Consider the following 27646-nt stretch of genomic DNA (forward strand, 5'->3'; position numbering starts at 1 on the left):
ACTTTGGGCATCTTGAAGCACATGGCTTCTAATGGAAGCTGATTCAGTTGCCTTGAGTTAGGCCGCGTGCAGGCCTGATAACCTCCGGGCCAGATCTCTGCTAGACTCTGAGACTGAATGCCAGCGTAGAGACTGGCCCAGGTGGAGAGCTGCCTTCTCCTTTGTCAAGGTATCGAGATGCAGCTTGTAAGAAACTGCCACTGCCCTCTGTCCCCCCACTTCCTGGCAGGGAGGCAGAAAGGCAGGGAGGCAGGGGTGGGAGGAAAGGTGGCCGTTTGTTCTCTAGGCTATGAATTGTATCTTGGCATTGGTCTACTTGCCTCAAGAAACAGCATGGTAAAAAACAGGCTGTTCTGTTTTTTATATATATATTCCCCGTATATTATCGGCTCTATCTGCGTTTGGGGTTAAATATAGGCCTAAGAAACTTAAGGCTTTCAAAACATTGTTTCTTTTCTTAAAAAAAAAAACTTTAAAATTATGAAGTATGCAAAATCTTAAAAAGTGTAAAGAAGGGGAAAAAAGGTCTTCATGATGCGAGCACAGGAGTCAGTGGGACTACCATTTTGGTTATTTCTTACCAGTTTTTTTTTTTTTTCCCGATGTGAGCTTTCTGGGAATTTCACCCTCCCTTCTCCCAGAAGCTTGGACCGTATCATGTCTATAATTTTGTATTCCTCCTTTTTTTCCATCTAATCTCAATCCCCAAGCAACCTTTTCACCTTAGTCTACCCTGTGTAAACAAAACGCTTAATGGCTTTATGATACTTCATCTCATAAAAGATGGTACCCACCCAGCTATTGGCATTTGGTTATTCATATTATTCCCAAATGAAAATATGATCCAAATTTCATGCAGCCGATTTACAAGAAAATGTTATCCTACTCTTAAGTTTGGAAGTGTTACTGCTGGAGGCTTTCAAAACCCAAATCTACACATGGCAAAACTATTAACACATCTGAAAGGTGGTGCCCCATCTGGGGCTGTGGAGAAATGGGAACGGAACATAAATGTTCCCTTTAAGATTTTTTTTGTTTTTGTTTTTGTGTGTCACGTGTGTGTTTGAAATGTTATGACAAGTACATTTTTTCTGTTTTTTGCATTTTTCAATGAAATATTTTGTGTCAGAGATACATGTATAGAGTCAAACATTCAAAACTGTGTCATAGGTTATGTAGTGAACGCTCCCTGTTTCTCCACAGTCCCCTTTCACTCCCCATAGGCATTCAGTGTTCATTGGAGCTTGGGTGTCTTTCCAAAAATTAAATGTGCCCTTGGTCATTCATGAAGGTGCTCTGTTCTCTTGACCTCAACGTGGCATTCAGAGGGGGTAGCCACAGACAGTCAGAGAATCAGAGCCTCTGGCCTCTGGGCCAGACCTGTGGATATTCTATTCTCCTGGTGTTGAAGAGTCTTTTTTCTGTGAGGCCCTTCACCTGGAAAGGCAGCATTTGGGATGTGCCATTTCCGATATTTGCAGCCTCTCTACAGATCTCACCCGCAAAGCATCAGAGGTGAGAGACCTCACTATCGATTCTTCACAGTCAGAGAAAGTTGGCTTAAGAAATTGCTGGGTCAGGACACTGCCAAAGTGAAATCATGAAGTAGTGCCCTTGGTATATTACAAATAGAAATCAAATAGCAGCTCCCATGCATTGGCACCGTCCACAGTGCCTGGCCCTGTGCTAAATGCTTTTCAGTCTTCATTGCGCTTGAATCCTCACAATAATCCTGCGAGGTTGGAATCCACGCCATACAGATGGGGAAATAGAGAGGTTTTATGTAACTTGCCCAAGGGTTTGCTGAATAAAAAGCTAAAAAGAGGCAGAACCCGAATTTGAACCCAGGCAGTCTGGCACCAGGGCTCATGTTCTTGAACTTGTTTGGATTGTTGTTTGTGCCTTGTTTGATATCATCACACTGTCCTGTTTTCTTCATTGTCTTCTGACACACATCACTTTGCAGTGATGTTTGTCTATTCTGTCTCTACCAGCTGACATGGGAGCTGTGCTGTGGGGAGTTTGTATAATTGATTCCCTGTGTCTGAAATACCTGGTGAGTGATTGTTGTGTGACTAAGCAAGCAGTCTGTTCCTTGGTCAGGTTCCCCTCTGGATAGCAGCTTTCCTGGGCAGAGCCTGTCTTTCATTTGTCTGTGTTCTCAGTGCCTGGTGCTGGACCAGGCACACAGTTGTGGCCTGGTCAAAGGCAGCCAGTCAAAGAGCTGTGTCAAAGGCAGCTAGCACCCCATGTGCAGGTTAGAGAGCGGAGGTGTTCACCCATGTGCATCACAAGGCTCGTATATGCCCCTCCTCTTTTCCAGACCCTTCCTGGATATGGTGTACCATGCCCTGGACAGCCCGGATGACGATTACCATGCTCTGTTCGTGCTCTGCCTCCTCTATGCCATGTCTCATAATAAAGGTAAGACCCTTGCCTTGCCTGACTTCCTCACTGGGCCCTGCATATGCATAGTATCCTCCCCCTCTGCTGCATGGAGGACGAAGAAAGGTGCTTTCTGTACAGAATTTCCTTTCTGGTTTTGGTGGTCCTTTTTGGTTTTGACTCCCACTCCTCTTTAGCTTCATTAGAATTTCTCAGGTGTTTTTCTGCCAACTGAAGCCACAGGAATTGGTTACTCAGGCAATATGGGGGAAGGTGACTTGACTGCCTAACCCAGGATGACTATATTCACCCTGTGGTTTTCTTTTGACCCCTTGATTTACAACTGACTTAGCATCCGACCTCTTTCCTAACATCAGAACTGAAATCAGTCAAATTGTAATCTTGGTTTTGCTATATATAACACTTGGTGTTCTTATTCTGGGTTCAGAGCTGAAATAGACCCTGGGTGGACTTTGTGGAAGCGTAGGTTTCCTTTCTGAAGAAAGGTGTGGTTCTCTGGCTTCCCCTATTGAGGCTGCTTGGCCAAGATCCAACTCCCATGGGGTCGACAGGTTTTGTTAGGATTCATTCATTCACTGCCTTGCTGCCGACTCCTGGGAATAGTCACTGTTGTTTGCCCACCTGGCTTGACATGGGCATGTTCTGAAACCTCCACATCAGAATCTCTTCAAAGAAGAATTCAGGAATATTCCTTCTAACACCTGCCAAGAGCTGGGCTTGGAATACAAAAAAATCAAGTAATGTTTTAGTAGGTTTTTTATAAGCTTATTGGGGAGTAGATAGAGTTGGGTTTTACTAAGATAGCCTATAGCTAGAGGCATTAAAATATACATGATATAACCAAGTTTGTGCGTTGTTAAATCATTAATCATGATAAATAAGTTGATTGGTGGCAGAAGAGTTTATAGTGAAAAAAGTCTCCCACCTTTGACCCCAGCTGTCCTCCACAAAGGCAGTTCCTGCTACTGGTTTCTCTTGTGTGTTTTTAAAGATAGCCAAACAAACCCAAGTAGGAGTATATGTGGTTTTATTTATATGACTGCCCACTTAGCTGTAAATGGAGATATCAATATTGTGCTTTCTACCTTACTCTGCTCACACCATCATGTTTCAGCACATGGGTTCACGTACATAGAGAACTGCCATTCTCTTTTATCAATGTGTGAGCAAATCATAGCAAATCGTAGATATTAAGGATTTTTGCATCTGTGTTCATGACTGATACTGGTCTGTAGTCTTCTTGTAATTCTCTTGTCTGGTTTTACTATCAGGGTTATGTTCACCTTATAGAATGAATTGAGAAATATTCTCTCCTCCTTGATTTTCTGGAGGAATTTTTGTAGTATTATTTCTTCCCTAAATATTCCTTAAACCAGTGAAGCCATCTGAATATGGAGTTGTCTTTGATGGAAGGTTTTTAACCACTCAATTTCTTCAGTAGGTATAGAGCTTTTCAAGGTTATGTATTTCTTCTTGAGTGAGCTTTGGTAACCTGTGTCTTTGAAGGAATTTGTCATTTCATCTGAACTGTCAAATGTATTGGCATAAACTTTATGATATTCCTTTATTATCTTTTTAATATCTATAGGATCTGTAGTGATGGTCCCTCTCTGATTCATGGTATTGATAATTTAGGTCTTCATTTTTTTTCCTAATCATTTTGGCTAGAGGATTATTAATTTTATTGCCACCCTCTATTGTTCTGCTGTTTTCGATTTTATTGATTTATGTTCTTATGGTTTTTTTTTACCTTCTGCTTCCAATTTAATTTACTTTTTGTTTTATAACTTCTTATAAAGAAGCTTTAATCATTGATTTTAATCATTGATGGAAGCTTTGATCATTGATTTTTTTAAGCAAATCATCTTATTTTTTTAAACTAACATACCATAAAATTCACTCATTTTTGTATTTAATTCTGTGAATTTTGGGATATGTATAGATATGTGTGAACACCACATAATCAGGAGATAGTATAGTTTCATTATCAGAAAAATATCCCTCAGGCTATTCCCTTTCCAGTCATTGATTTTTAAACCTTTCTTCTCTATGACTTTAATGCTGTAAATTTCCCTGTAAGCACTGCTTTACCTGTATCCAGTAAATTTTAACATATGAGGTTCATTCAGCTTAAAATATTATACAGTTTCCCTTTTGATTTCTTGTGTTTTGTCATGTCTCTAATTTCTAGCTGTGTTTCTTTTACTGATTTTTCTCCTGCTTTTGGATTCCTTTCCCCATTTTCTGCATGCCTGGTCATTTTTGATTGGTTAACAGTTACTGTGATTTTTACACAGTTGGATGCTGGATTCGTCCTGTAAATATTTTTGGGCTGATGGTTCAGTTAATTGGAGTTGGTTTGATCCTTTTTTGAGGCTTTCTTTTAAGCTCTGTGAGAGCTAGTCCAGACAGCCTTTAGTTTAGGACTAACTTCGCCCTACTGCTGAAGACATTACCCTTCTGAGACTCTACCGTGTCCCATGGTGAGGTAGTCTCTCCACACTGGCCAGTCCTGTGTGAGCTCCAGGAATTGTTCCACAGGCTTCATTCTGGCAGGTCTTTCCCTTTCTTCATATGCACACACAGACCAGAACGCAGTGATGCTCTAAAGGAAACCTCTGCAGGTGTCTGAGCTCTCTCTCTGCAGCTCTCTCTTCCTTTGTCTTGTCCGTGAATTTTAACCCCTTGATCTCTCTCCAGACTCTGCCTTCTCTGAGAGAATCACAGTCTTTGTCTGGGTTTTCTGTCCCTGTGCTGAGGCCTGGATACTCTCACTGGACAGCAAGCTGGAGCAATCATTGGGCCACTGCCTTTGTGCTTCTCTCTCTCAGGGATCTCTCTCCTATGCTGCCTGTTCATCCAGAGTCTGATAACCATTGTTTTGTATATATTGTCTTGCTTTCTAAGTTGCCTGAGTCAGAAGAATAAATTCAATCCATCTTGGCCAGAAGCATAGCACCTTTAAAGAAAAAGTTTGATTGAAGTCTAATTGATGTCCAATAAACTGCACATATTTAAGGTGAACAATTTGATGTGTTGACATATGTAAATACCCATGAAATCATCACCATGATCAAGACGGTGTATAATCCAGCATCCCAAACATTTCCTCATGCCCCCCATTGCTTCCCACACCCCTCTCCCCAAGTAACACCAATCTGCTTCCTGTCATTCTAGATTAGTTTGCACTTTCTAAAATTTTGTATTAACAGAGTCATGCAACATGTACTCCTCTTCATGTGGCTTCTTTCAATCCACATAATTATTTTGAGATCCATCATGATGTTGTGTGTATCTCTAGTTCATTTCTTCTTGCTGAGTAACATTCCACTGTATGAACGTACCACAGTTTATTCATTCATCTGTTAATGGAAATTTGGGTTGTTTCCAGTTTTGGACTATTACAAACAAAGCTGCTGTGAGCATTTGTGTGGCCCCATACAATGTATGCCCATACAGAGAGTTGTATGAGCATATACGTTCTTTTCTCTTGGATAAATACCTAGGAATGGAATGGCTGAATCATATTTCCCATATAATTATGGGAGATATGTGTATGTTTGCTTTTATTTTAAGATACTGCCAAACTGTTTTCCAAGATGCCTGTATAATTTTATATCCCATCACCAGTGTACAAGAGTTCTAGTTCCTGTTACTTCCTTTACAACATTTGGTGTGGTCACCTTTTTAGTTTTCACCATTCTAATAGGTTTGCAGTGGTATCTTATTATCTTAATCTGCATTTCCCTAATGACATTGAACATCTTTTCATGTGTTTCTTTTGCCATACGTGTCTTCATTGGTGAAGAGTCTTTTCAAATCCTTAGCCCATTTTTTGTATTGAATTGCATAAAAAAATTGTTGTGTTTCGAGAGTTTTGGGATTTTTTTTGTTTTGTTTCTTTTAAGACGGAATCTCATTCTGTCACCCAGGCCAGAATGCAGTGGCGCAATCTTGGCTCACTACAACCTCCGCCTCCCAGGTTCAAGCAATTCTCCTGCTTCCGCCTCCTGAGTAGCTGGGACTACAGGTGCGCGCCACCACGCCTGGCTGATTGTTGTATTTTTAGTAGAGATGGGGTTTCACCATGTTGGCCAGGCTAATCTCGAACTCCTGACCTCAAGTGATACACCTGCCTCAACCTCGAGAGTTCTTTATGTATTTTGAATGCAAGTCCTTTATCAGAGGCATTTAGCAATTATTTCCCCCAAGTCTGTGGCATGTCTTTTCATTTTCATAACAGTATCTTGGGAAGACCAGATGTTTTTCAATCTCCATGAGGTTTCTGTGGCACTTTTTAATACTTCCTTTTCTCTGTATTTTTTCTCTCCCAATTTTTTTTTTTTTTTTTTGAGGCGGAGTTTCGCTCTGTCGCCCAGGCTGGAGTGCAGTGGCCGGATCTCAGCTCACTGCAAGCTCCGCCTCCCGGGTTCACGCCATTCTCCTGCCTCAGCCTCCCGAGTAGCTGGGACTACAGGCGCCTGCCACCTCGCCCGGCTAGATTTTTGTATTTTTCAGTAGAGACGGGGTTTCACCGGGTTAGCCAGGATGGTCTTGATCTCCTGACCTCGTGATCCGCCCGTCTCGGCCTCCCAAAGTGCTGGGATTACAGGCTTGAGCTCTCCCATTTTAGATAGCTAGGCCTTGGAAGGCAGAAACCATGTGCTCCCTGCAGTAGCCAGCCTACTGCCTGGCACTCAGTCAGTGCTCAGCCAGAGTTTGCTGATTGGTTGCTGCTCAGCTATGTGGCACATCCCTAAGGCCATCTCTTCCTGGCAGCCTGTAGCTCAGGGCTTCAGCAAAGAAGATGCTGTCTGTGTGGTGTAGATGCCAGGCTCCAAGGGACAGTGGGCAAGCTCCTCATCTTCTGTGTGACTGGCATTCTCCATGGTCTTCCTCCCTGCAGCCCTGACCTGTGTGGGGAGCAGAGACATCATGGCTTACCAGGTGTGCTGCTGTGCACCTTCTTCCAGTCTTATGTGCTGGAGAGGCCACTCACCCGTGTTCCCACCTGGGCATCCTACCTCTTTTTCTTGGGAATTTCTTCGTAGAAGAGTAGAACTGTATATTCAAGGAAATTAAATTCCTTCTTCCATTTTCTGCTAATGCTATTCATGTATTGATTCATTCATTCATTCTTCCAACAACTATTTTGGAAGCTCCTGTTAGATGCCAGGCACTGAGATCAGTATTGGGTATGCAGTGGTGAACCAAACAAATGCTTTCATGGAATCTGGATTCTCTTAGAGGAGACAGACAATAAACTAGTAACCAAGTAAAATAATCCCATGTAGCGAGAGTGCAACAGTGAAAATAAAACTAGGTAATGTGGGGGCGGCAGGCTGAAGGTAGAGGGTACTACATCTGCCTGAGCAATCCGGAGAGGCCTCTTGGAGACTTAAGTGATCAGGAGGAATAGCCTTGCAGTCTCTGATGAATTTCCGCACGTAATTCGTTATTCAGCAAATGCATGTGGAGCACCAGCTGTGTGCTGGGCAATGGGCTCAACATGGGACTACAGACTCCAGGCAGACCAACCCAGGCTCTTGCCCAAGGAAGCATCAGTCACTCTTGGACAGAAAAGTCCTACGAGGAGGCTGTCAGCACAATAGAGGGTCACTTGGCTGGTGGTGAGCATGGACTCTGCCCGCAAGAGCGAAGACTCGTTTCCTGAGGACAACCGGGCTATGGTAGAGGGCAGAGCAGGAAGGGGCATGAGAGCCTGTGGCATATCCGTCGGATCACTGCCCGTTCCCCAGGGTGAGCGGCAGCATGTCCGAGGCAGCGGGCTGCCCCAAGAGGCAGGCATCTGGAGCCAGTCTGCAGGGGTAGCACAGGCAGCAACTGTGACCTCTGTTCCTACGAGCCATGTGGGGCTGCTGGGGGGCAGTTGGTCAGTAAGTGAGCTGACCCACTCTGCACCCCTCATTGTGGGTTTCCAGTAATTCAGCCAGCAGGTGGGAGGGGTGGGAGGTGAAACCGAGAGGCTTTCTTATCATTCAGCAGATACTTGCTGAGCACTTGCTAGGGCAAGGCCCTGTCACAGGCACTCAAACAAGCCCAGATGAGTCTCGTTGAAGTGAACAAGAAGATTAATTGTGACTGTGACAAATGGTAGAAGGAAATGAACAGGGTGGAGTGATGAGGAGGCCCAGTGGTTGTGCTGCAGGGGTTACTAGGTGCTAGTCAGGGTGGTCGGGGAGGGCTCCTCTGAGGAAGGACCAGCAGAGCCAAAGCCCAGAGAGTGAGAAGGAGCCAGCTCTGCAAAGATCTGGGGCAAGAGTGCTCCAGGCGAAGGGAGCAGCATGTACAGAGGCCCCAGGGTGGGAAGGAGCAGAAAGTGGGCCAAGGTGAAGCTGGCCAGGTGGGCAGGGGCCAGGTCATGAAGGGCCTTGAAGGCCATGAAGAGGAATTACCATTTTTTTCCCAAGTACAGTGGGAAACCCCTACAGAATTTTTAAGTTGGACAGTGATGTGGTCAGATGGAAGTTTTTAAAAGAAACTTTGGCTACCAGATGGAAAGTAGATGACTAGGGGTGGGGATGAGTTGCAGGAGGGAACACCAGGAGACTTGCTAAGAAGCATTTGCAGTCGTCCAGGGGAGATAATGTGGATCGGATTAGTCTGCTGGCTGGGGAGTGGAGGAAACTGGAAGGACTTGTGGTTATTTCAGCGCTAGAGCCAGGGTGTGCTGATGGATTGGATGTAGGGGTCAAGGGAAAGGGACGAATCAGATGACTCGTGCCATTTGGCTTGAGCAACGGTGGGGTGCATTTACTAGGATGAGGAGACAAGGAGAGGCACTGGGCTAGGGGATGAGGGGTTCTGGTTGATTTGAAAGAAGGGGGCATGAAGGGAGGAGCCTGGGAAAGGCTCAGGTTCCTGACATCTTTGACTGTGTGACAAGTAGCAGTGCCATTTCCAGAAGTAACAAGCATGGGCCTTGGAGCAGGTTTGGAGAAGAAACTGAAAAGTTCAAGTCCAGTGCTCTGAGGCCCCAGTGTCTGGGGAAGCTGCCTCATGGGGGAGCTGCCACCTGGTTTATGCTCAGTCCTGGCCTGTGAGCACAGAGTCTGTATTTGGTGGGGCTTTGGTGGTGGTGGTTGGTGGGGTGATTGGTTTTTGGTTATGCAGCAGTTGGTCAGGCTGCACTTGACCTTCAGCCTCACTTTTCCAGATCCTTACTCCCCAAATCAGGCCCCCAAGTGACCTGGTCTCTTTCTCATAGATTTTTCCTCATAGACAATTTTAACATAAAAGTCATGTTAATAAAAACCAAATGTGAGCTGAGGCCTTCCAGTAAATCATAATAGATTAGATGCTGCACCGAAATGAATATCCCACAGTGGAAAGGGTTGACCGGTTGGTGGAAGGCGCTTGTTGTGACTCAATTGGGCCACAGAATGAATTCTGGTTTGTTTCTGTAATAGAAAATGCAGGCTTCGCCCTTCTATCAAGTCTGCTGAGTCCTGGGCCAGAGGTCGGGGGATAGGGGGTGAGTTTTACAGCTTTTGTATCTTGAAGTTTCCCCAGTTCAGCTACCAACCTTCTACTCCTGCCACTCCATTTGTCATTGTTTACCCAGGAAGAAGGAGTCTTGGGCTCTTTGTGTTTTGTGTTTTGTTTTGCTGAGAAGTTAATGGAACGTGGATGAGAGATACGGAAAAAGTTGAAAGGTAATAGGATAAAGGGAAGCTTTTGCCATGCAGAGAACTTGCACAACGTCATTTTGGATCTTGGCTGACACATAACCAGAATTGGAAGTACATTGGAAATTGGCCCAACATCTGGTTAGCTTTCGAAATCTTTGGTCTATAGTCTTCCAAAGCTGGTAATACTTGTGTGACTGCAGCCAGGGAGACGTTGCGTAGTCAAAATACATTTTTTAAAAGTTTGAACATTGTTTACCTGCTGTTCTCATGGTCTCTTTATCCAGATGTGTCTAATTATTCTTATGCATCTTTGGTCTGGGTCTTTTCCATCCCTACCCTGAATGGGAGCTACTACTAAGGGGGAAGAATCCAGATATCAGAACTGAGAGGGAAGCTTAGTAAGAGTTACTTACACTGTGGGGCCACACCCTTCCCTTCTGTTTTGGATTCTTTGAATGAGTTGGTTGAGAGTTCTCCTGTCCAACCCTGTGGACAGGAGACACCCATTCTGACTCGGTGGGCAGCTCAGGCTCTGACCCTAAGGCAGGGCTGTGGGTGGGGCAAGGAACATGTGGTCTGCTGGAAGCCAGAATGAGCTAGTGCTCCCGTGAAGTGCAGCAGGATTTCTTTGGAATTTGTCTGTCACAAGGCACTTACGAGTTGAAGCAAATAGGATCATATATTTTCCACAATGTTTATTTCTGTCAGAGGGAAATGACTGGCAAAGAAGCTATTGGATTTACAGCAAAACCTGCCTTTCTGTGACTGAGAACCATGGGGTATGCATGTGTGTGTGTGTATGAGTGTGTGTGTGAGAGAGAGTGTGTGTGTGTATATATATGTCCTTTCAGACAGGAGCCATCTTACTTTTCACATGCATGCCCCTGTTATACGGTGACATTGACCTTAGCCACTCAGAACCATCAGCCACCAGATTGTTTCAGGCAGGAGGCTTAAACCCAAACCAAATTTGTTTGCCACAAATTAAATGCCATCCTAAGAACAGTGATGGTCATGTAGTGATTGTTGTGGAAAACAAAAATGAGAATAAGTTGCTTTTTCACTTGCCTTTGATTATACCACCTTAAGATAACCAGCTGCTGACAGTGTCGTATTTCTTTCTAGCCTGTTTTGTGTGTGGGTGATGGTTGGGCTTTTCTGCACAGCTGTCATATGGTGGCTTCTATTTTATGTACATTTCCCTTTAATTTTGAGATTGTGTGATCTTCTGTCCTAAATTTGATCAAAACTACTTAACTTTTAAAAAAATTAGTTCAGCAAAAATGTATGGGCTGTTGTGTTTGTGCCAAGAACACCACCAGATCACGTGACACACATAGCTTGGGCAGGTGGAGAGAAAGCGCATTAACCAGCAGGGATCATGGGACACGGCAGAGAGGATGGAGCTAAGAGCCACGTGGCTGCATTCAGGGCTGGGCTTTCCACTCTCCGCATGACCTCAGGCAAGCTTCATGTCTATTTTGAGCCTCAGCTTCCTCATCTATAAAATGGAAATAATATTATCCACTTCACGGAACGTCATGAGGATGAAATGAAGCATTCCACTTCATATGCCTGGCAGATGGTCACCATTTCTTCAGGGCTTACCATGTGAAGGCAATCTTGTCGTCTTAACAAAATCCTCTCCTCCTTCCTTCCAAAGACACTTTGTCCTTCCCGAGAGAGACTGGGGATTTTGTTGTTGTTTGTTTTGACTGAGTATTTTGGTAAATGATAAGGCCTCTTTGGAAACACTTGATAGTTCAGAGTCACAGAGAGGATTTTAAAGGCCATGGTGGGAAAAAGAGCTGGGAGAGAGAATGGGGCACCTGGCCCAGAAGGAGCTTTGGGGAAAGAAGGGAGATGTTCAGAGGGTTTTCTGTTGTATAGTTTTGCCGTGTGCTGTGTGGAATCACCTCTGCTCTCTGCCTCCCAGGGCTGGTGATAAAATCTACCTCACATGGACTGCATGGCAGTAGCAGGTCAGTTTGGGGGAAAGGGCCGGAAGCATGAAGACCACTTGGAGCAGCCAGGGGAATGGGACCACCCCAGTCAGCCAGGACACAACCAGATCATGTCATGGCCCACTAGCTGCCTCTCCTGGGCCCCTCCACTGCATCACCCTGCAGGATCCTGGCACGAAGCCTTGCCTGTCCCTTCCCCCATCCTCCACCTCATCACCCCCCTCCCCGGCTCTTCCCCGCCCTGACCTCCCTGCCTGTGCTCCACTCCCTGCAGTCCCACCTTTGTTTGGCAAGTCCTGGCCCTCCCTGTCCAGCTCAAGGCAAACTCCTGTTCATCCTTTAGGATCCAACCTGAGCAGCTTGTCCCCTGAGAGGGGCCCCCAGCAGCTCAGCATGCCTCTTTTGGGCTGTCTGTAGCTTGATTTAGCTCTTGTTAGGTTTTTTCCTTTTGTTCTTTTGTTCTAATTTTCCTTTTTTTTAATTTTAGGCTGGACTGCAGTGGCGCAGTCTCGGCCCACTGCAACCTCCGCCTCCTGGGTTCAAGCAATTCTCGTTTCTCAGCTTCCCGAGTAGCTGGTACTACAGGCATGTGCCACCACACCCAGCTAATTTTTGTATTTTTGGTAGAGATGGGGTTTCACCACATTGGCCAGGCTGGTCTCAAACTCCTGACCTCAAGTGATCTGCCCACCTCGGCCTCCCAGAGTGCTGGGATTACAAACGTGAGCCACTGTGCCTGGCCTAACTTTCCTTTTATAACACAAATGATAAGGAAACACATCAAGTCATGCTCAAACTAAAAATTCTCATCCATGCATTAAGCAGTGATCAAACTAAAAATTCCCATTTGTGCATAATAATGAGAGGTAAAGTTGTTGGTCTGTGATGGTGCTTTTTCTCTTTCGATCCTGATAGCAGTTGTGGGGCGGGTAGTTACCATAATTATTCCCACCTCACAGGTGAGGAAACTGAGGTTCAAAGAAGTAAAGTGTCAAAACAAAGTTTCTCCCGTACTCCACCGCTAGGCTTCTCATTCCTGCTGTACCCAGCTGACCCCCTAGGAGAGAGTGTACCCAGGGACATAGAGGGGTGGCTGTTGTCAGCCTGAGAGGATGGGCACCCTGCATGCTTCTGGTGGGCTCGCTGAGTGGGAGCTGCCACCCTTTCCCATCTGGCCCCCCGCCACCTTCGGGATCATCTGAAGGTGGTTTGAGCCGTGTCTCTGACTTGCTCTGTGGCCTTGGGGAAACAGCTTAACAACTCTGGGCCTTAACTTCCTCATGAAAGGAAAGGGCTAGACTTGGAATCTGGTGCAGAGAGAAGTGTTTCTATCCTCCGGAATCTTCCCTTCATGGAGAGTTGAGAAAGGTCAAGATCATCTTGACACGCTTTTCTTCTTGTCAAGAGCTTGCCACAGATTTCCTCATTGTTCACAAATTCTAAGGAGGCAGAGGGGCAATGATAGGAAAGAAACAAAAATGGACCTCTCTGTGGAAATGCAAGGCCTGGTCCTAGTTTGCCTCTTTCCATGGTTCTGTGGCCACAGCCCCATTCTAGAAGGAGCCAGAAGCCAGGCCCTTTCCGCTGTCCTCGCTGAAGTGGAATGATTGCTGGTGGGTTATAAAGTTGGGCGATGCACCTGGGACGCAGAGGAGCTTTTATTCCCCACCCCCACCCCCAGAACCACTGACTGGCAGTTCTCAAAGGGCCAGAAATTAATGAGTAGAGAGATGTTATGACAGTGTTAACATCTCTGGAAAAAACAAATGCCAAAAAGATTCAGTTGACATTCCTCTTGCCATTCAATAAGCCAGAATCCTTCAGGGTTACACATTTAGCATTAACATGGGATACAGAATCCACAAGTTAAATTTTCACTGCAATCAAATTTTTTGAGGAAACCCAAATTTGTGGGTTGTTTTGGGGCATGAGAGAGACTACTACCCAACTCAAGCCTTTATGCCGTCCCTCACCCAGGTCATCTCCTTGGTATGACTTAGCCTCTTTCTGGGAGCTGGAAGGAATTCAGAAAAGCAAGATATATTGTTATGGCTTATTTCATCAACCTGTGTGTGCAGGAGTTACTTAGAATCCAGACAATCAGCTCTTCAATGCTATCCTCCACTATTTTGTCAAGGTTCTAAATGAAGCGTCATCTGGTACTCAAGGGACCGTATTTCAAGAGTTCCGAGAAGTGCCACCTTTCCCCCTTTTGTAGAATAACAGGAAAAGACGTGTTCCAAGCACAAATAATCCATTCAGTTCTCTGAGCTTGGATCAAGCGAAATATTTGTTTCTCCAAGTGTATTTTTCAAGAGCCATGTCAGATGAGCAGATAAGGAGTTTGAAGACCTCTTACCCCAGGCAGGAACTGTTCTAGTAGCCCTAACAGGTCTTCTGTCACTGCGGGTCCTGCGTGCTTCTTTAGGAGAAATGATAACAGGGCTCAAAGTCACACACTTGCCTGTTCCCTCTTTCCTTTCCCACTTACCTTCCCCACCCCCATCTCATCTTTTATCTTTTAAATGCTGTTAGTTTTGGCAGGAAGAACTGTTGAATTTTCACTGGAGGAAAGGTGATTCCCTTGCCTGTTAATGATAGATCTCTGCTTTATTGGTGTCATTGTATTAGGTTGGCACAAAAGTAATTGCAGTTTTTGAATTGCTTTTAATGGCAAAAACCGCATTTACTTTTGTGCCAACCTAGTATGTGCACCTTTCTGTAAGAAAAGGCTTAGCTTAGTGTCTTTCTGCTAATGTCACCCTCAGGGGCAGGGGTGGCCTCTACCTCACCTGACTCAGAACTTGATTCCTCCTACCCATGTTGAGGGTGGGGCCCAGCTTTTGAGCTTGTCATTAAAAGCTTGAGGGCACAATTGTTGGGGATGACTGTAGTTTCCTTCGGGTATAGTCTCTCTTTCTCTAGGCCTGGGTTTCCCCAAGCGTAGAAGGTGCCTAATACGGGAGTGCCCTCAGGTGGCCCTCAGACCTGGCACACAGTGGCAGTGAATTGTTCTATGGGACGGTTACCCCTTTTTCTACTCCCTTCCCTTTCGTCTGCTATGTCTGGGAGAATGTCACCATTTGGGGCTAGCTTCTCTCCAACACTATTAAGTACCTGCCAACCTCCCTTTTTAACAAAGATCAGGCTTTGGGCCACCATGAGTAGGCAGTCACCAGTCACTGGCTAGAATGTAAAAACATTTTTTGATTTTTTAAAAATTATTACTGGCAATTATTACATCAATCCTGATTTCCTATTTATAAGTAGTGACAGAAAATGTATGTTTTAATACGTTTATGTAAGTTCAGTTTATGGAGAGCTCTGCAATAAGTTGTGGCACCGACAGCAACCAGTCATGACAGCAGGTGCCAAGAGGGGACAGGCATGGTGGCTCACACCGGTAATCCCAGCACTTTGGGAGGCCCAGCACTTGGGGAAGCCCAGGAGTTAAAGTCCAGCCTGGGAAACATGACAAAACCCTGTCTCTACTAAAAACTAAAAAAAAAAGAAAAGAAAAAGGAAAAGAAATCACCAAGAGGGAACATATGTGGCTGAAGTTGAGGAAACCCCACTCTGCAGGGCCTTTCAGGATGAGGAGGTCACGTAGTCAGAAGGCCTCCGCTTACATCCTTCTCCTCTGTTCCAGGCATAGATCCTGAAAAATTAGAGCGAATCCAGCTCCCCGTGCCAAACGCAGTCGAGAAGACCACCTACAACCATCCGCTGGCTGAAAGACTCATCAGGATCATGAACAACGCTGCCCAGCCAGGTGCCCACTTGGGGTGTTGTCTGTCCACAGGGCCACGCAGTCATGGGGAGCAGGCCCCACTGGAAGCCTGAGCCCTGGGTGCTAGGCCTGAGCCTTCTGAGAAACTGGGTCCATCCCAGCCTCTCCCTCGGCCTCTCAACCCCTGCATCCTGGGCCAGCCCTCCTGCCTGCTGGAACTGTGTCTTTAGCTCTGGGTCTCCTTTTGCCGTGCCACCCCCTGCCACTTGCTAACCATCTTTCTTCTCCTTCCACACCCCACCTTCCTTTGCTGAGATTATCAATGTTTGCCACCCCCCAAATCTCTGGGTGGCCCAAGGTGATATTATGAGAAAGAACTAGGCTGAGAGTGGAGTGAGGGGAGAAGGTTCGAAGGTGTAAGGGGCCAGTAGAGTAGGAGACAGAGTTTTGTTACCAGCAGCAGTTGTGGGTAGGTATGGGAACAGGTAGGAGTGAGAATGCGTTTGGAGAAAAACTCACTTGGAGGAGGCAGCTGAAGAGAGGTTACACTAGTGCTGGGGCTGGGTAGGGACGGGCCAGGAGAGCCGATGGAGCTGAGACCACCCAGCCTTCTCCTTGGTTGCCCCTGGGGCATGTATCATGTTTGAGAAGACCTATTTTTCGTGATAGTGCTTTTTCTCTTTTCTTTTCTTTTTTTTTTTTTGAGATGGAGTCTCGCACGGTCGCCTGGGCTGGAGTGTAATGGCGTGATCTCGGCTCACCGCAACGTCCGCCTCCCAGGTTTACGGGATTCTCCTGCCTCAGCCTCCCGAGTAGCTGGGATTACGGGGGCACACCACCACACCCAGCTAATTTTTTGTATTTTTATTTGAGATGGGGTTTCACTGTGTTGGCCAGACTGGTCTCGAACTCTTGACCTGGTGATCCATCCACCTTGGCCTCCCAAGGTACTAGGGATTACAGGCATGAGCTGCCACACCAGGCCTACTTTTTCACTTTTTAGGCAGAGCCCCTTTTCTCACCTATTTTCATCTGACTTACAAGGCATTAACAAAGGGACAGGCAGGGAGGTGGGCAGAGGGGTGTATCTGCCTTTAGTTTTTTCCCAGTGACCTATCGTGGTCTCTGATGTTTCCAAGGCCTTAGAGGCATAGCCTGAAGACCTCCTCCTCTCCACAGTGGGACCTTTCCCCAGAAATAAACTTGAAAGACCCACAGAGGAGTTTGCGTAAGAGCAGTTGTCCTTCAGTCAGTCAGTTACAGATGCTTCTAGGAGAGATGCCAGACATGGGTTTTGGCATTCTGAGCACCTGCAGTCTACCACTGCCCAGCGATGAGACCGTGGACAAGTCCCTTCCCTTTCCTAAGCCTCAGTCTTTCGAGCACTCATTGCAATCGGTTTTCATACAGATTCCTTGAGGAGCTATATAAAGTGCTCGGCACTGTGCCTGGCTCACGGTAGTAAGTAAGTAAGAGCATAATAAGTAAGCTGTGTTAGAGCTCTGTTGCACTTGACAGAAACCCGACTCACTCTGGCTTAAACAATACAAACAGACAAAGCTGTGTTGGCTTATAAAGTCTGCTGAGGCCTGGCTTCAGGCAAAGCTGGATCCAGGGGCTCAAACAGTATTTTTCTACCTTTGGCCTCTGCCACCTTCTGGGTTGATGAGTTAAATGTCAGCCCCTCCAGCTAGCCCTTTCTCCACTGAGACACTAGACTTACTCTATGGGAGACACTTAGATTTGAGCAGTCTAGTTGGAAGAGAGATCTCAAAGTGATATTTGCAGAATACTTTACAAATATTAAAAATACTGGCAAGGGTGAAGAGGTGGCTGATGTAGGTTATAATGCTTGTGCCCCTCAGGGCCTCACCACGGTCCTCTGCTCAACCCAGCACAAGGAGAATTTCTCTTACCCAGCAGTTCTAGCAAATTGTGAGGTTGAGTCTTACTGGCTCTGACTGGCTCCCTTGCCTAGTTCTTACCTAGTCACTGGGACCAAGGGAATGTAGAGCACCCCATCTGGACGGGTGATGTGCCCAACCCTGGAAGGGGAAAGGAGGACCAGCTCCACCCAAATCACATGACCCAGAGTGGGACTGGCAGCTCTCTAAAGGAAAGTGGGAGTGCAGGGCCACTCTCTAGGCCTCAGCAGTGTTTAGTCACCCTCTTTTTCCTGCACCCTGCCAGTAAAGGGACTTGAGGGAAGTATTTGGTGTAGGTAGTTTTGATGGAGAACATTGAATTCTAACTGATTGGGAATGGCTTTGGCATGGGGGGTTCCCTCTGTGTCCCCACTGGATGTTGGGAGCCATGAGCAGTTGGTCTATCATCTGACCTGTTAACCTCAACGTGGGTAGGCAGGAGCCTTGGGCTTAAGGGCGCCGCTCCCTGGGTGTGCAAGGCTCACCCTGATTTGCTCTGCAGATGGGAAGATCCGGCTGGCAACGCTGGAGCTGAGCTGCCTACTTCTGAAGCAGCAAGTCCTGACGAGTGCCGGCTGCATCATGAAGGACGTGCACCTGGCCTGCCTGGAGGTGACGCCCTCTCCCCTCCTCCTTCCTGTGGGCCAAGGGAGAGGAACAGGAGGATGGAAGGGAAGGTGCTGGCATCCAGATAGGAGCCCTGGCCTGCGGTGTCATCAGTCACCAGCTAGAAGCAGCAGGAGCTGCTCTCTTGAGACCCCACTCCAACCTACTTATTCAGCAGGGACTTCCTTTCGGCTGAGACTCGCTGAAGAGTCCACTTAATTGAGTTTTAGTGGTTCCTACTGCACTTATTTGGTTCTGTATTTGTCCTCAGGATTTCTGAATTTTTTCTTTGGTGTTACAAAAGTTTTAAGCACATACAAACACACTAACACATATACACACATTGATTATGGTTTTTGTGCTTCAAATATACATTAAATTTTCAGTAGCGTTTATGGTACCTCCTCTTATTTTCTATGTTTATTTTAGAAAATTTAGGAAGTACAAAGAGGTAAAAGTAACAACTATAGTTGACACTTTGGCTGTGTCTATGTAGACACACACACACATATTATATATGTAAATATATTTAAGTATTATATAAGCAAATAATTACATAAAGGAATATATGTATACAATATGTAAATATACACTATGTATATATTTACATATATAATATATAAATATGTAAACATGTGAATATATGTAAATGAAACATCTATTTACGTATATGTAAATGAAAATTCATATATAAGTATATATATGTTTGTATACACACACACACACCCTTATAAATGAACTTTTTGTCTTATACAAATGTAGTTGGGCTAGGTGCAGTGGCTCATGCATGTAATTCCAACATTTTGGAAAGCTGAGATGAGAGGATCACTCGAGGCCAAGAATTTGAGACTAGCTTGGACATAAGTGAGACCCTGTCTCTACAAAAACAAAAACAGTTAGCCAGGACATGCCTGTAGCCCCAGCTACTCAGGTGGCTGAGGCTGGGAGATTGCTTGAACCCAGGATTTTGACACTGCAGTGAGTATGACTGTACCACCGCACTCCAGCCTGGGCCACAGTTTGAGACTGTATTGAAAAAGTAAAATAAAGGAGTCATAATGGCCATATTTGTAACCGTTTTCCCCTGATTAACTGTATATTAACAGCTTCTCATGTCATTACAATCAAATTACCTATCCTTTCGCATTTTCATTTTGAGCTCTGTGTCCTTTCCTCTCTCTCTCATTAAGAACTCTTTTATAGGCCAGGCATGGGAGCTCATGCCTCTAGTCCCGGCACTTTGGGAAGCCGAGGCGGGCAGATCACCTGAAGTCAGGAGTTAGAGACCAGCCTGGCCAATGTGGTGAAACCCCGTCTCTACTAAAAATATAAAAATTAGCCAGGTGTGGTGGCAGGCACCTGTAATCCCAGCTACTCAGGAGGTTGAGGCAGGAGAATCACTTGAACCTGGGAGGCGGAGATTGCACTGAGCCAGGATCATGCCGCTGCACTCCAGCCTGGGCAACAGAGTGAGACTTCATCTCAACAAAAGGAAAAAAAAAAACAAAAGAAAACATTTTATGCATTAAGGTTATTAGTCCAGATCCGTTTTATACGTACTCATGTTTTAGAATTTGTAGTTTGCCTGACTTGCTCGCCTAGATGAGACCTGCCTCCTTCACACCTTCCTTGTCTTTTAACAGGGTGCGAGAGAAGAAAGTGTTCACCTTGTACGACACTTTTATAAGGTAATTGGCAGAGCACAGATGGACAGCAGTATGGTGTGTCTTGTAGAAGCAGGAGTGTCTTGTAGAAGCAGCAGAAGTGGTGTCTGGTTCTATGCAGATAAACGTTATATGTCTTCAGTTATTTTTTATGCCTATAATTACTGAATAAAAATGCTCAATTTCATAGTCCCTAGAGCAGCAATACCTAAACTTTTTTCTGCCCATGCTGTCTTATTAGTAAAATTTTTGAGGACTCAGCCCCAGTATATGACAATTTGTTTCTCAGTAATACATGGATTTGGTTGTTTGGGAATAATTATATGTAAATTATGAACTACATACATATAAACACACATAAGTAAATTATATATATATGATGTGCTTATGTTCGTGAGTTACATATGCTTACATATATAAAATTACTTATGAATTACCTATGAATTTATGAACTGTATACATGTATATTATTTTTATACATATGTGCTAAGAAACCTTATAGAGGCTTCTAAACCTTTATTAAGTTTATTGAGATTTTGTGAAGTGCCACAGTGACTTTCAGTATCTGAAAAATTTGCAGAGCTTTGTCTTCAGGTTCCAGATGGTTTTATAAATATCTAATTGCAGCCAGGCATGGTGGCTTATGCCTATAATCCCAGCACTTTTGGAGGCCAAGGCGGGTGGATCACCTGAGGTCGGGAGTTTGAGACCAGCCTGGCCAACATGGAGAACCCTCGTCTCTACTAAAAATACAAAATTAATCAGGCATAGTGGCACATGCCTGTAATCCCAGGTACTTGGGAGGCTGAGGCAGGAGAATTGCTTGAACCCAGGAGGCAGCGATTGCTGTGAGCCAAGATAGTGCCATTGCCCTCCATCCTGGGCAACAAGAGTGAAAATTCCATTTAAAAAAAAAAAAAAAAATTCTAATTGCCATGGTTTTGTTGTAGCTTTTAAGCATTTGATTTTAGTCCATTCGGGATGCTAAAACACCATAAACTGGGTAGCTTATAAACAATAGAAATTTACTTCTGGGCTGGGCACAGTGGCTCACGCCTGTAATCAATCCCAGCACTTTGGGAGGCCAAGGCAGGCAGATCATGAGGTCAGGAGATTGAGACCATTTTGGCTAATATGGTGAAACTCTGTCTCTACTGAAAAATACAAAAAAAATTAGCCTGGCATAGTGGCAGATGCCTGTAGTCCCAGCTCCTCTGGAGGCTGAAGTGGGAGAATGGCGTGAACCCGGGAGACGGAGCTTGCAGTGAGCTGAGATCATGCCACTGCACTCCAGCCTGGGTGACAGAGCGAGAGTCCTCAAAAAAAAAGATACTTATTTCTGTCAGTTTTGGAGGCTGGGAAGTCCAAGATCAAGGCAGATTCAGTATCTAGTGAAGGCTCACTTTCTCATAAATGGCACCATCTTACTGGATGACCTCATCACCTCCCAAAGGCCCTACCTACTAATCCCATTACCTTGGGAATTAGAATTTAAACATATGAATTTGGGGGGCGCGGCAGGGAGCAGAAACACTCAGGCCTTGCCAGCCTCATGTGTCTTTCAGGCAAGGCTCATCACTCGTCAGCCATGGTGGATTAATCCATGGGTCAAATAGTCATTTTCTAGTTTGCTGGCCTCCGGATCAGGTCTCTGCACGTGGCTGCTGAAGATCCTCTTGTGTTGCCATTTCCTTGCTGTCCCCTGTAGTTTCATTTTTTGAGCCCTCTTTAAGCTGCTGTTTCTTTGCAGGAATCGTTTTAAGCCACTACATTATTGCCAGTGTTTGTTGAGATAAAATGAGGTTACATAATTTGGAGATCAACCTTGCCAGACTCAGATGACCCCGTCCAACTGCAGCAGTGGACATACCCAGACAAGGGTGGCACCGTGGTGGGCCCCTACACACTGAGGAGGAAATCCCACTTTCCCCTTAGAACATCTGAAACCACGCTTGGCCTCCAAGTGAGGATACACCCCCACTAGCAAAGCCCACAAGAAAGCAGAAACCTCAGGGTTGCATTAGTCATCTTTGAACCTCTTTCCAGTATAACTGCCCTAAGTTTATGTCCCCTGGAAAGCTTTTGGATTGCAAAAACAGAAAGACATATAGGTAGGCATTTTCCCAGAGGGTTATTCTTTATTAACAAAAGGAGAGCTTTATTTAATTTCTGGATCCCTTCTCCCAACCCAGATTTTTCTTACTTTTATCCCATAATATTTATCATACCCTAAGTGTAATTTATCAGCAGCTTTTAGATGTTTTCAGGAATTGTCTTTTCTCGTGTTGATAGTTATATCACACAAGAATATTCAAATTTAGTTGTAGTTCTGACAACTGAAGAAAACTAAAAAGGATCTATTCCCTCTCCCACCCCAAGTGTGGGGGGGAGGTGTGTGTGTGTGTGTGTGTCTCGTTCAGAACTTGTGAGAGAGATGCAGCAGTTCTAAGGCTCATTGTCCAGTAGAGATTATCATGACAGTGAGTGTTAACACTGACCCAGCCCTAACTGAGTGACAGGCTCTGTGCTTCCTTGCATTTCATGTGCATTAACTCATTTCGTGTTCACAGTACCCCAGACAGACATGCCATTCTTGCAGTGGAACAAGGAGGCAAGAGGTGTAAAACTGGATTTGGTTATGTGTCTCAGAGCCAAGTTTATGCCCACCATGCTGTTCTGAAGGGGCCCTCCCAGGCAGTCATGACCCTGAGGAACGACATAACCCCGAAAGCACTCCTCAAAAACAAATGGAACAAGCCATGTAATTGTAATGTTAAATTTATTTAATTATACTCTTCCTTCCAGAGGTGTGGAACCTCGTATCTTTAATATGATAACTTAAACAGGATTGTCCGTTTCTCCAACCATTCTTCTTGATAAATAGATGATGTTAAACACTTGAAATATTAGTCTTTTCTATATTTTAATCCTACATAGTAGTATTTTTGTTGTTGTTTTTTAATTAACTGCTTTGACAGAAGAATCCTAACTCCATATACTTAAAAAGGAAGAAGAAAATTTTGAGTAGCGCAATTTGATATTTGGTCTGTCATTTGAGCGTGTGTGTTTGTGTTCATGTGTGCATTTTACTTCCTGGTGATTTACGAGAACTCACTAATGAGAAACAGATGGCCTCTAAAGCCACAAACTAGAGTTTATAATACTCTGTTGTTTATGGAAAAAAATATGAATAATCTCCTCTTCCCTCCTTTCCTTTCTTTTTAGGGAGAAGACATTTTTTTGGACATGTTTGAAGATGAGTACAGGAGCATGACAGTAAGTGAGGGACTGGGACACACTTGGGCTGGCGTGCGCCTGTGTCCCTGCCAAGCTCACCCTGCCCATTCCAGACGGGGTTTTTTGACTTAGGGCTTTCTGACCAAATAGCAGATTGATGGGGAAGCAGATTTAGAGTGGTGTCTTGTGATCCCCAGCACTGTTAATTTCAGATTATATTCATTCCCTCTAAGATGGGAGGTATCCAATGAGTCAGGACGATTATCTGCTATGAATAGTAATTTGGGGGGCAGTATCATTTTTTTGTGGACTTACTCTGTGCTGGATGTATATACCATGCTGTACAGATTATAACTCTTCATCCTTACACCAACCAACGGTAATAGCTACTGCCATTGTCCCTTTCTTGCTGAATTAGTCTTTTCTCATACTGTTACGCAGAAATACCCAAGACTGGGTAATTTATAAAGAAAAGAGGTTTAATTGACTTACAGTTCCACATTGCTGGGGAGGCCTCAGGAAACTTACGATCATGGTGGAAGGCACCTCTTCACAGGGTGATAGGAGAGAGAATGAATGCAAGGAGAAAAAATGCCAGACACTTAGAAAACCATCAGATCTCATGAGAACTCACTCACTATCACGAGAACTGTATAAGGAAAGCTGCCCCCATGATTCAGTTACCGCCACATGGTTCCGCCCTTGACACGTGGGGATTCCCACATGTCTCACCATTCAGGGGGAGATTTGGGTGGGGACACAGAGCCAAACCATATCACTTGCCAATGAGGAAACTGAGTCAGAGAGGTCTAGTGATGTACCCAAGTCTGCCCGGCCGGTGAGTGGTGGAGCCAGGCTTCCGGAGGAGGATAGCCCACCCCCGCATCCCCTGTCCTTCTCCATGTATTATATCCCTGCCTCTCTGTTTGCTGCTTTCCTGGAATGTTCCAGCATGCAGTTCTTCCTCCAGTCTGCAGTGCCAGCACACGGGATTCCTCCTCCTCCGGCAGGCAGAATCACGGGAAGCCATAGGTTCAGAAGATTCCAGCTTTTGCTGCTTTGTGCATTTGTCTTTGTATCCCAGCACCTGCCCTTGGCTAGGTACTCCATTAAGTACATGATAAATGATCCTTCTTGTGAATATTACCCACCAAAGCGTGTGTGATTTGGGAAGTTTATAATAAACCTAAGTGTTTTAAGTGTCAAAAAGAAAAAGGCAGCGTGCACTAATTGGCTCCTTGGCTTCACAGCCTGTTCCCCGGGAATCTGGACAGCCGGGCCCTCACCACGTCCTTTGTCACTGTATGTCTGAGGCCTCCATGGAGCCTTTTCAAGGGAAAGGTGTCCGTGGGCTGTGCATCCACAGCCCCTCCCAGCCCCTTCAAGAGTGACTCAGTCTTCCACCCTTCAGACCATTCCTTAGAGTGGAAGGGATTCATTTGTCGTTTGCCATTTCCTCTTACCGCTGAGACATCCCCCTGCAATGTCATTCCTTACAGTTTGGTTTTCTGTTTGGAAATGTCAGTCTCCTATGGCACTTAACCATGTGGGAGAGCTTGGGCTCTTAAACCCCTGCTCAGTGTCTGTTTTTGACAATGCAACCTTGAGTGCATTGCTTAAATTCTGATTTTTTTTTCTTTTTCTTTTTCTTTTTTTGAGACAGAGTCTTGCTCTGTCACCTAGGCTGGAGTGCAGTAGCGCGATCTCGGCTCCCTGCAACCTCCGCCTCCTGGGTTCAAGGAATTCTCCTGCCTCAGCCTCCCAAGTAGCTGGGATTACAGGCTCCCACTACGACGCCCAACTAATTTTTGTATTTTTAGTAGACGGGATTTCACCATGTTGGCCAGGCTGGTCTCGAACCCCTGACCTCGTGATCCCTCCGCCTCGACCTCCCAAAGTGCTGGGATTACAGGTGTGAGCCACCTCGCCTGGCGTTTTTTTTTTTTTTTTAATCCATAAGGTGGGGGACCCCACCTCGGAGCTGCTCAGGCTGTATATGAAATAGCCAACAAGAGGCCTCATGGGTCCATACACAACAACAAATGCTCATGGGTCCATACACAACAAATGCTTCCTCCCCCTCCCACCATGGGGAACTTCCGAGGTTTTATTTGTTTGATTGTTTGTTTGTTTTAATCAAGCATGTATTGTGTGTCCTATACAATGCCTGGCATTCCAGAGAAATACAAAGGTGCTACACCCTCTCTCTGTATCTGAAAATCAGTCCTCAGCCTTTAGGAATGCAGCTTCTGAGTGGAAGGGGGTAGGGACAGGCCCTCGGAGACCGGCCGCTGTACCAAAGTCAGGCCATGACTTGTGACCCTTCATTTCCCTTACTGCCTCTGGTTTAATGCAAAAGGTTCAGTGAAGTGATGGCCTAGCTCTGCCCCCAGCAGGCTTGAGTGGTTCATTGGGAAGGTTGTAGGGGGCAGCAGGAGTAGAGGGGAAGGGAGCTGCCACCCCTGCTGGGATAGAGGATTTGGAGTAGGGGACCTCGGGCTTCTGGAGGAAAGTACTCAAAGTGTCCAAAAGAAAAAGGCAAGCAGCATGCACCAAGTGGCTCCTTGGCCCCGTGGCGTGTTCACCAGGTGTCTCAGTCTGTTTTCTGCAGCTGTAACAGAATACCACAGACTAATTTATAAAGAAAAGAAATTTGTTTTAGTTCTGGAGGCCGGGAAGTCCAATATCAAGGTGCCAGTATTTGACGAGGGCCTTCTTGCCACATTACCCGTGGTGGAAGGTGGAAGGGCAAGACACAGAGAAAGAGAGAACAGAACGCGCTCTTAAAACAAACTCACTGTCACCATCAGGGAGCCACACGTGCAGTAATGACCTTATTCCATTCATGAGACCTAATCCCATCTTGTTAGGCCCTACCTCTCAGCACTGTCACACTGGGGATTAAGTTTCCAATACGTTAACTTTTTGGGATGCGTTCAAACCATAGCACCAGGTATCTGGACCGCTGGGCCCTCACTACATCCCTGCCCTGTGTAGTCAGCTTTACCTAGCAGGAGGGAGAAAGTGGTATGTTTGAAGCCCACTTTCTGAAAAGAGAAGACACAAGGAAAGTTTGTGATGTTTGAAACAGTAAAATGAATTCTGCAGAAAGCTTATCCTTCCTCTGTGAAGCCAGGGAAATGAAGTGTTAGTGTTCAGTAACACGTGTGCATTGATGACTACTACTGATGCAGCAGAGATCTGGGAGAGGTAGCAGGTAGGGGATGTCACCCTGTGTCTTAGTCATCAAAGAAGGCTTCGCAGAGGTGGTGTGGAAAGAGGCAGTCAGCTTTGGCCCAGTGGCCGTGGGCATGTGCGTTTCCTCCTCTGAGCTCAGTGTCCCTTTCATGATGAGCCACCAGCACCTGCCGTCCAGCAGGAGGTGATCCCAGCATGTGCCTGGCAGTTAGTAGATGCTCCAAAAATGATTATGTTCTATTATCCCAGGTAAGATGTGAAGGGGACAAGGAAGGAAGGGGAAACGTTGGTCCTAGGGTGAGAATCACAGAGGCCCTGGAGCAAGACAGGCCTGGGCTCATGTCTTGGTTCTGCCACCCACCAGCTGAGTGACCTTGGATCCATTTTTCTGCTTCTCTGAGACTCTGTTCCCTCATCAGCAAAGTGGGAAGCAGCTCCTCAAAAGCCTTTAGGTCACAGCGTGCCGCGGAATCAGCTCTCGTTAAACAGAAGCTGCCATCGCACAGCTGTTATCACTGGAAGGACAGAGAGGAGAAGGCAGATGGTAGATGGGCTTGCACCCACAGGGGTAAAGCATACCTGGCCTCCTGCTGAGAATCCCTGTCCCTGCTGAGGTGGAGAGGGAATGTGAGGAGGAACGAGCTTTTCGCAGCAAGGGTGCAGCTTCTCAAGAGTCTGAGCTGCTGTTTCAATTAAAGGAAAAATCACCAGTTTAGAAAGCCAAAAGACATATTGCTCCCTTATCTGGCTGCCTCTGTGCTTTACTTCAATCTAAATCCAGGGTTTAGATCACTCATTTACATTTACTAAATGCAGGTAAAGGGGAGAGGCCTGTGTAACCTTCCCGGGCCTCTTCTTCCTCCCAAGTAAGGGGCCTGCTTTGAGGTTTCCTGTAATGTCTCTTCTAGATGAAGCCCATGAACGTGGAATATCTCATGATGGATGCCTCCATCCTGCTGCCCCCAACAGGCACACCGCTGACAGGCATTGATTTTGTGAAGCGGCTCCCGTGTGGCGATGTGGAGAAGACCCGGCGGGTGAGTGAGTGCAGGACCTGTCATCTCCTGGGCCACTGTTCTCCAGAACCACTCCCAGACCAGGGAGGAAAGGGCTTCTTTGTCAAAGTCAAGAGCTTGCCCTCAACACAGCTTAGACGCAGATAGAGAGTTCACACTTGCCCCCAGGCATGACTTTCCAAAGCATGTTGCCCTTTGGAAAGTGGGGTTTGGCATTCCATTGCATCTGGCACCCGATGTTGGCTGCA

General features: G+C 45.7%; 1 protein-coding gene across 5 annotated transcripts in view; it reads left to right on the forward strand.

Annotated features, from left to right (window-relative positions):
• Nucleotides 1-27646, forward strand: part of CLEC16A (C-type lectin domain containing 16A) — a 239611-nt gene that overhangs the window by 79299 nt on the left and 132666 nt on the right. For all 5 annotated transcript variants that reach the window (XM_073015174.1, XM_073015175.1, XM_007985728.3 and 2 more), the window contains 6 exons: nt 2324-2424; nt 15672-15794; nt 18180-18289; nt 19927-19971; nt 23173-23223; nt 27291-27419. In XM_073015174.1, the coding sequence (XP_072871275.1) occupies nt 2324-2424; nt 15672-15794; nt 18180-18289; nt 19927-19971; nt 23173-23223; nt 27291-27419 (559 nt within the window). The remainder of the gene's footprint in view (nt 1-2323; nt 2425-15671; nt 15795-18179; nt 18290-19926; nt 19972-23172; nt 23224-27290; nt 27420-27646) is intronic.

This window comes from Chlorocebus sabaeus, chromosome 5 (assembly GCF_047675955.1).
Source record: "Chlorocebus sabaeus isolate Y175 chromosome 5, mChlSab1.0.hap1, whole genome shotgun sequence".
NCBI classification, from domain to species: domain Eukaryota; kingdom Metazoa; phylum Chordata; class Mammalia; order Primates; family Cercopithecidae; genus Chlorocebus; species Chlorocebus sabaeus.